This window comes from the organism of the source record quoted next, unplaced genomic scaffold, assembly GCF_019419815.1.
Source record: "Pyrus x bretschneideri cultivar Hongxiangsu unplaced genomic scaffold, Pyrus_bretschneideri_v1 Contig33, whole genome shotgun sequence".
Taxonomy (NCBI): domain Eukaryota; kingdom Viridiplantae; phylum Streptophyta; class Magnoliopsida; order Rosales; family Rosaceae; genus Pyrus; species Pyrus x bretschneideri.
The window spans coordinates 2,055,082-2,064,821 of NW_025999646.1; the positions used below are offsets into that span (position 1 = coordinate 2,055,082).

The 9,740-nt window shown below is 36.2% G+C and overlaps 1 protein-coding gene across 1 annotated transcript; it reads left to right on the forward strand.

The window, feature by feature from the left end:
• Window positions 1–7,373: 7,373 nt before the first annotated feature.
• On the forward strand, window positions 7,374–8,546 carry LOC103944199 (non-classical arabinogalactan protein 30). The gene is made up of 2 exons (XM_009354630.3): window positions 7,374–7,938; window positions 8,058–8,546. Exons 1-2 carry the CDS (start codon window positions 7,374–7,376, stop codon window positions 8,354–8,356), a joined length of 864 nt encoding a protein of 287 aa, XP_009352905.1. The 3' UTR covers window positions 8,357–8,546.
• Window positions 8,547–9,740: the final 1,194 nt, after the last annotated feature.

Consider the following 9,740-nt stretch of genomic DNA (forward strand, 5'->3'; position numbering starts at 1 on the left):
GAAAATTCAATTATGCTTCAATGTATAGAATGGATCAAATGAATGAAGCTTTGGATGTACGAATCCAACAATTAAAGATCATATGGTCACAAATGTTAAACATCAACAAGGCTTGACTTTCTTACAAGCTGGTTTGGTGATTCGAGACACAATTACGCAAATTAAACTTGCACTAGTGTCCTCGCTTGTATTTTCGAGCAACGTGCATCAATCACAACTATGGTTGTGGGTTGGTTTATGATGTCGGACTATATTTTGGCATAATTAGATTCACCTGTTTCTAGTTGAAAAGAGAAACTTCGATAGAGTTGTTTCTCAACACTGAGTAGATCAAATTAGAACAAAATATAAGGGGTCACGTGTTTTTATGAAATGGATATACAGACAACGTGGTCGGACATCCTACCCAAACTTTTTCTCGTAAGTCTCGTCCGAGTGAGGTCAATTTGACAATTGGTACATGTCCAATGTTGTCAATGCAAGACACCAAACAAAGCGCTAGTATTAGGCATATTATACAGTGATCAATAGACGGAAAGAACCATACTTCTAATCTAATTGAAGTTAGAAACTAATCAAGATTTGGAATCCGAATTTCGAAACTCCTATAATTCAGGCGGATGAGAATTTTCAAAATTTGGAGAAATGTATGTAGCCTTTGCCTTTACTACAAAGTCAGACAGAGTGATGGCCACATTGAAGTTGGCACTTAAATGCCGGATCCTAAAGTGAAAAGGAGAGGTGAATCCAATTCTCATTTATATTATGAACTAAAAGCGACGGGGAAATTTTATTTAAATTCATGCAACATTTTTTTACATTTAACTTAAAATTTTAAATGTTAAATGTCTATTTTATCATATTGTATAATTATTATTAAGTACAAAATGAAATTAATGATAAAACTCAAATTTATCAATATACCCAAACACTATAATTAAACCCTACGATCACTCTTTGTTTATCCTACGTTCATTCCGACTAAAACCCTAATAGCTGTCATAGAGAAAAATAAGTTTTTCTATTAATGGATGGTGATTTTGAAGTTTTGAATGCTCCAACCAAGGTATGACTCAATTTATGAATTTTTTGTTCGTTTGATTTCAATTTTTTAGAGTTTAGAAGATGAGTGTTCTGGTTTTAATTTTTTTTTTTCAATCAATCCTGCATAGTTTGATTATCTTTCTGTAACAGCAAATTACTGCAATCAATCTTTCACTGTCCATCTGCACCCCAAAAAATCAAAAAGACTTGCAGATAGTGCAAGGACCTTGGATTCCGTTTGCTTCTTGTATTTTTATATTATTATTATTTTCTTCTCTGTCGATGTAGTCTGACTACACCCCAATATCATGGCATCAATGTAGCTATTGGTGCAAATAGTATTGCTTAAAAGTTCTAATACAAAGTCTACACCCCAAAAAATCATAGCACCAATTTAGCTATTGGTGCAAATAGTATTGCCTAAAAGTCCTAGTACAAAGTCTACACCCCAAAAAAACAAGAAGACTTGCAAATATCTACCTAAGTTAGTTTCTTTAAAAAGAGTAAGTGTTATGGCTTTTTAGCGTAGTAAAAGCTTACTGGAATTTGGTAGAGATGGATGTGTTTATAGGGGAGTGGCCTGCCATGGTGTTAGGGTTTTACCTACAAATGGCGGCATCCTATTGGCCAAGATTTATGGTGAGAGTATTCTCAAAATATTAAATATGAAATAAAATCTTGAGATAATGTTGTAAATATCTCTAATTGATTTAAATAGGGATTACTTACTTGAATGAAGTCAATCTTCAATTGGGAATGTATTAAAGATGAGATTTGGGTAATTAATCATTATCTTTAATGCTTTGACTTTCCCTTGCCATGGGCAGGTGAGCTATGATCAATCGTATTCAGTTGCATGGACCTTTATGGGTGTTGAGCTATGCGTGAAAGTATCTGAGGAGCCTGCCCATTTAATGAGGGCAATCTTGTATTTCTTGAGCAAAAGTTCACGTTTCACCTCTAGAATTTTTGAGATCATTTTGGGCTCCACAGTAGTATCTCAAATTAATCTCGCACTTATTGATTTGAGATGTTGCATGAATAACATTGTTGGTTAATCGCACACTAATTGACTTAGGTATTGTTGTGATGGCATCCCAAGTGACACGAAAATTTTCCCTTCTAAAGGAGAAAAACTTACAAAAAAAACGTACATAAAATGGATTTGTCCACGTGACAATGTCTCAAACTTATCACACGCTGTCACGTATTTTAACTTTATCACATAAAATCATAATAATTGAGAAACTACTGCCACTTTTACATCCTCGTTTCATGTAAGTCTCTCTTTTTAAGAGCAGAGATGGATGAAGATTTCGATCTTTATCCTGAATTGGCCTATTAGACATGTCCATTTATGAGTGAAAATTGTAGACGCACTCATTGTGCACGTTAGGAATTGAATTAGTTGTGAAGACGACCTTTGTTTTTTGAAATCACAACATTTCTGCATATAGCACAACGTGGGGGAGCTTGATTTGAATGTCGTTACACTAAAGCCACACATTTAATTGGGACAGAAGAAAATCCAGGGCGTAATGCACATGCATGAAAAGGGCACTCGTTAAACTTGCTTTCCTTGCTCAATTTACATGAACTGGCGTTCGGGTGCATACGTGACTTCGACTTAGGCACACCACGGATGGCCCTTGATGAGTTGGGTTTTGGGCTTCATATAATTTGTTTGAGAAGCTTTGGTGTACCGCGGGCTTAACAGTTTCTGGTTTTTTAATTTAACTTCTTGGGCACGAGAGACTCTGCATGTTGCTTCCGCACGGGTAGAAGCTCGTGTTCAAGAATGTCTACGGGTCGGATTGAGTAGGATAACTCTAATGTTTAGTGGATCTTAAATCTGTATCCAAAATTGGGGAGATTTTGAACCTAAGCTCACCAAACACGTAGTAAGCATTTGAGTTCCGTAAAACTTATTAGCAAAATGGAGAGTAATACACTACTTATAAACACATGTAAGGTCTCTTCTCTCATTAATGTAGGATTCATTCTCAACATACCCTCTCATGTGTAGCGAATTTCAAGCCTAATATGTGGAGAACGCAACTCAGGTGATGTGGAGCACGTGTGACCGTTGGACTTTACATGTGGGACAACCTACTCTGATCCATTAAAGAAGGTTGAGGTTCCATTATAAAATCAATAGAATTCATTCTCAACATATATCACAACCCGCACAATTGTGCTAGCAGCATTGGAAAATATCAACAAAATTTGTTGATTATGTCCCCTAATGCTTCTACGAATATTATTCATGTTTATCTGTAAATGAGAGATCATAGATTCAACTTCGACTTCCATAAATAACGAGTTTGATCCCAAAATTATTATTGGCTCATTGAGTGATTTAGCTTTAACCTCACCCCAATATATATAAAATAATGGTTCAATCTCAAAACAAAATAACTTTTTTGGGTATCACCAACCACTCTTAAAGTCTATAGGTCAAAACTATTTGAGAGAACTATCAGTGTGAAATATATAGAATATGAGCAGGAGCAACGCAGTCACGAAATTAGTTTAGGATCCAAAGGACAAGCTTGGAATAATCAAGATCTATAGCGCTGGATTGTGGGGCACTAAGCAGAATTTTTAGAATCAAGAGCTCTGTCCGTATGAATCTATAAATCATTCATTACTCTTTAAACAAACGCATTGACATCGCCCAGGTAAACTATATATCGGACATGTTGGTTGATATATAATATCCGAACCAAAAATGCATACGGGTGTAGTAGGGTTTAGGGCATTTACATAGATTGGGAAGGAAGTTGAAGTTTTACCACACATTATTTATTAGAAGAACAATCGTTTACATATCTTTGCACGTTTTTGTATGTGACGTCCTCAAGACAAATACATGAACCACAAATATCGAGTAATATGAAGCATATGTACTTGTTTTCACAAGTGAGCCAACTATGCTCTAATATTATAAAGAAAGTTAAAGTTCTACTAACTAATTGGTAATGTAAAGAATAACTCTACTTCTTTATAATAACATGAGAAATGCTAAAGAAACTCCCGCTCTCCCGCTATCTCATGTTTTTTACATAATATTTTATAATATTGACACATAAATTGTGCCAAAAACATGACCCACTTTTGAAAGAGTTTCCTTAGCATTTCTAATCATATAAGGTTTTTAGCTTCCCATTGTAGGGCAACATTTCCTATCTTCACAAATTGAACATTTACGACAACTCTTACAATGCATTCATCGTGCCACAACGAAGCCAAAACAGAATTAACCACAACTAAAAGTATGAAAGGACTTTCACAACATACATGATCGTCATCCATATGAATCGAATTGTTTGTTTAAATTAAGACAGGAAGCAAGTTTAGTAAATGCCACATTGGACTCAACTAAAACTATTGGGCTATGGACAGGGATCATTTCCGGATCCCTTCCACCAAATCTACTCATCCGAATCCTTGAAATTTGATCAAATCGCTAAAAATAGAGAGCCTCTTTAAAAGTTGTAATAATTTTAACCGTTTTATCAAATTTCAAATGCCCGAATTGATAGATTTGATGGAAATGATCTAGAGAGAATACATTTCATTGGGCTATGGCCTATGAAGTCAGTGCATGATGCCCCAAAAGTCGAGAAAAATTATGGGGCACGATAATATCGAATATTACCATTAATTAATATTTATGATCGAGTAAATTATAAGTCTATGCCACTTGTTCACTTGCTTCATGTGCCATATTTAATTTGTGAAAAATCGGGTCAAATATGAAATAGAGGGATCCAAGGTCGGCCATTATACACTCTAACCAGTGGCCACCATAATCAAGAAGAACGGCATGGTGTTTTGTTAGATGTCACCCCAAACACCACCTCCCACAACGAGTTTGCCATTGAGACTGGGAATGTGAGTATTCTCACAATGGGGCAGTGGTTCCTTCTAGTCTCGCTCTTTTTCGTATTCACACGAATCGACTCGTTTGGTTAATTTAACATCATTCGTGTCAATGTGACAATGTCTATTAACTTGTTCTACATTTTTTACCATATGAAATCTATACTGAATAGTTTGTTCATCAAATTAATAATCGTTTGAGACTTAACTTTTCTTGTTGAACTTAAGATGAATACTCTAGTTCCCGCTCGGCATGCAAATTATAAAAGAGAGGGAATTAGACAATGTCAAGATATAATGGATCAAATTTTAACATTAGGAATCGTTTTTGCATGTCGCTATTATATAATCATTATGTAGTTATTATGTTATCGTTGTATCGTTGATATATAATCAATATATCGTTGTTACTAAAAATAATCAAATCTACAATTAAATATAAAAAAAAACTAATCATTCTAGTTAATTATCTTTAAATTTAACATAACGTTCGAATTAAGATAAATTCTAATAACGCAAAAAGTCAGACCTAAATACAAAAATCTCAATCTTTTTTCTCTTACCCAAAACTTTTTCCCTTGGTAGAAGCCAACTGACATCTTGTAACGTACAATATTCCCTCGTGGATCAAGGCTTTAGTCCTGTCATTGCCTCCACTTTTTCCTTTGCCCCATCCTGGTCTCAGTCTACTCATTTCTTCTTTAATGAATAATGTTAAAAAAATTAAATTTGTAAATTAAATGATGTATCATCAATAAGAATAAGCACGTTTATCAATATTTAAATAATAAACTAATTATCAACTTACGTATCCTTTAATTTTTAAAATTTTATCTTCAAATTTAATCTCGCTAGCATTAACTAAGTTCAGTATATTCTTTTGTTTTAAGTATTTAAACCAAGATTATCCGTGCAGCATCGCTAATTAACTCGAAAACCAAGACCGAAAGTGCCATTTAATTACCAAGATAATACAGGGTTTGATTCAACCCTCGGAGGCCTTGGAAACTTCTACATTTGTCTTGCTGCATGCAAAAGTATTCCAAATATATTGGCCACTCGTTGCTGGGCACGTGACCCTCTGTGCAGCTTGTCCACAATTTCTCCTACATTTGAATATTATAGTAATTAGAATGCATTTAAATTCAAACCCTACTTATTTAAATCTAAATAAAAACTTATATTTTGGCCAATAAAAACCCTAGTTGGCCTTGCCTGTTAAACATGAGATCTCGTTAAACATGAAGTGCGTGTTAACGTAATGTTTCCAATTAACTAGTCTTTGGAAAAGGCCTAGCAATTACATGTGGTACATTTACTGAGAAACGTGAGTTTGGATAGTAATTTAAATAGAAGCATTTAAAAACACTGTATATACACATCAAACAACAATTTTATATCTTTGACCTAAAGCCAATTCCAAACCATGACCTAAAACCTTTTTTTTTTTTTTTTTATTTCCTTCTGTTCCCCCTCCCCAATCCATTCTAACTCAAGTTCTAATTTGGACCTAAAATCTAAAACCTTAAAAAAAGCCAGAAACAGCTCAGGATTTAGCCCAAAAAATGGTGTGGGCCTCATCAGTGAGAGTGAAAAAAATTGATGTGAAGCACAAATGCCCAAACCCACTCTCTGGACGCGCCCAACGCACTAGGCCCAAAATTAGCAGGACCCCACCAACATGGGCATGTCCCCCGCATGTCAGTTTTCAAAGATAGCCTAATGGCTAGTTTTTGTGATCCAACGGTCCACATTCAAATTTTTTTTATATTTATATATTTATTAAATCTAATGACTGAAATAGAATATAATCAAATCTAATGGTAAAAAAAAAAAAAAAAGATCTAATGACCCAAATTTAAATCCAACAGCTAAAATAATTAAAATAATTATTTAACTCAAAATTCACCTAAATTTAGTAATTTTTTAATATTTATCGGAATGTAAATATTTTTAGGTTAAAATGTTAATAAAATTAAATTAGGATAGTGTACATAATTTTTTTTTTAAATTTACTTAAAAGAAAAAATTAGCCTAAATTTATTCTTTAATAATCTCGGGCTAAAATTTAGGCCATAAATGTTGAATCAGAAAAACTATTTCTGGATGAAAACCTAAATTTTCTAGGCTAAAAATTTTAGGTTTTAAGCTTAAAATTGAAGATGGTCTAAGAAGCTAAATATTTTCGTCCACAAATAACATTTTCATTCTTTTTCTTGTTGTTTTCCAGTTTTCACATTTCTAAGGTCCATCGTATCTCTTGCAAATACCAGCCCAGCCCAATCCATAATTTGAAATAAATTTACCAAGAAATTCCGCAGGGAATCCTGGCTTAAATTCCTATAAATCTCACTCTCTTGAGCTCCTCACTCCATATCTCTAGTCTCTCTCTCTCCTCTCTCTCTCTCTCTCTAGAAAAAAAAGAATAGAGAAAGAAACAAAATATGGGTTCTCCTGCAGTGTTTGTGCAGCTCTCAGTCCTCCTACTGAGCTGCTTCGCTGTCTTCGGTGACGTAATTACCACTTTACCCGCCATTCCTCCACACCACAGCATTCACTATTCTCACCCAGTAGCTTCCCCAACCCACCCACCGGCACACCCGCCTACTCACGGCCACCACCACCACCGCCCACGCCCACACGCTCCCACTGCCTCCCCGGTTCACCCACCAGCTCACTCTCCGGTTCACCCACCAGCCCACTCTCCGGTTCACCCACCAGCCCACTCTCCGGTTCACCCACCAAACCCCCACCACCACCACCACGGCCACCCACCGGCCCACGCTCCCACCCACGTTCCGGTTCAGCCTCCGAGCCACCCGCCAACCCACCATGCACCACCGCCTCACCCTCCGGCTCACAGCCCGGTCCACCCACCGGTTCACCCACCTATGTACCCACCTAAGAAACCTTTCCCAAGGAGCTTTGTAGCGGTTCAAGGCGTCGTTTACTGCAAGTCTTGCAACTACTCCGGCGTCGACACCCTTAACGGCGCCAAGCCAGTTCTTGGTAAGTCCATGAATGTGGTCATTTTATAAATATTATTACATACGTCACATGGTTTGAGTTTACCCATTTTTCTAACAATGTGTTTGAATTAATTTTTTTTCTTTCGTTTTTCTGGGCAGGTGCTACAGTAAAGCTCCAGTGTAACAACACAAAGTACCCATTGGTTGTGAAAAAAACCACGGATAAGAATGGCTACTTTTTTATCACGGCACCAAAGACCGTCACCACCTTTGGAGCTCACAAGTGCAAGGTGTCGCTCGTCTCAGCACCCTCCACCGCCTGCTCCAAGCCGTCCGATCTGCATGGTGGACTGAGCGGTGCACTCCTGAGGCCTGTGAAGCCATTTGTCTCCCAGAAGCTCCCATTCCTTCTCTACAATGTTGGTCCATTTGCCTTCGAGCCAAAATGTCCTCGTTAATTTAATTAAAAGTTCAGTAAAGCTTGTCTTAATTAATGGTGCTTTGTACTTAAATAGTAATCCTAGATTAATGTGCTATTGTTAGGGTTTCCGGTTTCCCCCTGCATGGTTTGAATGAATGCCTGTTTGGAAATAAGGCTTTGTTATATGGGTTACAATAATGAATGGTAATTGATCTGGATTTTGGTTTCGTCCATATAATCTTGAATTAATTATATGTTAAAGTGTTTTTAGTAAGACGATATTTTAATGTGAACTTGAATTTAAATACAAAAAGAAGACAACATCGTTAGGATTTTAACCCAAGGTGCATATACTGACACACTGTGTTAGTTTAACTTGTAGTGAAAAACGATAAATCTTCAACGGTCGGATACGTTCAGCTTGTCCTGTGGCAGACATGATCGTAGCTTTCGTTTCGGATAAATAAATAAACAAATTAAATAAAGAAAGAAAGCAATAAAGTTGAGCCTCGGCATGCATGCATGCAGTGTCTGCTGCACTGAGCTTGAGCCATTGGATTCTTTGAAAGGTCCGTAAAATCACGTCGAAGAACCCTGAAAAGGAGCCGCAGTGGGGGCCGTTTTGGTCTTTGAAAAATTGGCCTTTTTTACCAAACAGAGGTGTTTCAAATTTTGGATATGTAAAACGTTAAAAGTTACATCAGATCATGGGTGTAGTGGGGCCTGGTCAAGAAAAGTTGTGTGGAGTAGAAGACTTGGGGTTGAAAGCTGAGAAAATGTTACGTGGTTGGTTAACTTGGTTTCGTCCATTTTATTTATTACCGCTGGTAAATTTAAATTTTGAGATTATGTGATCATAAAGCATAATAAATAGTGTGATTGGAGATAAAAAAAATTTAAACTTCTCCTTATATTTTGTCTAAGCATTCATTTAGGGAGCCAATTAGATGCTCTAATTTCCTGGATTATACAGATAGAAGTTGGCGGATGTGTGGATTTAATTTGATGAAGGTCATTTTTTTTTGACAAGATAACTGCGGCTTCTGTGGTCGTCTATTGGCTGTGAACTATGTGCATGCATAATCAAGTAAGGGTTCGTGATGGGTCATGCATGCCTGGGGCAAAATCTTGTGTCAAACGCGTAATAGAGTGTTTGTAAGTTTACGTTTCTCTATCCGCATTCAAGTGCATGTTAAATTTGAGGAGACTCCCACGCATATATAAAATATATGTAAGTTGTAACAATATACATAGGGTTAACATTATGAAGGTTGATAGAGAACAATTAATTATTCTTCGATAATACATAGCATTAGGTGATACAAAAAATAAATGGTTGAGATTGAAAATAAAATATTTAATAGTTGTATAGATCAAATTTAACGGGTAAGACACCAGTAATCACTAAGTGCTATGTACTA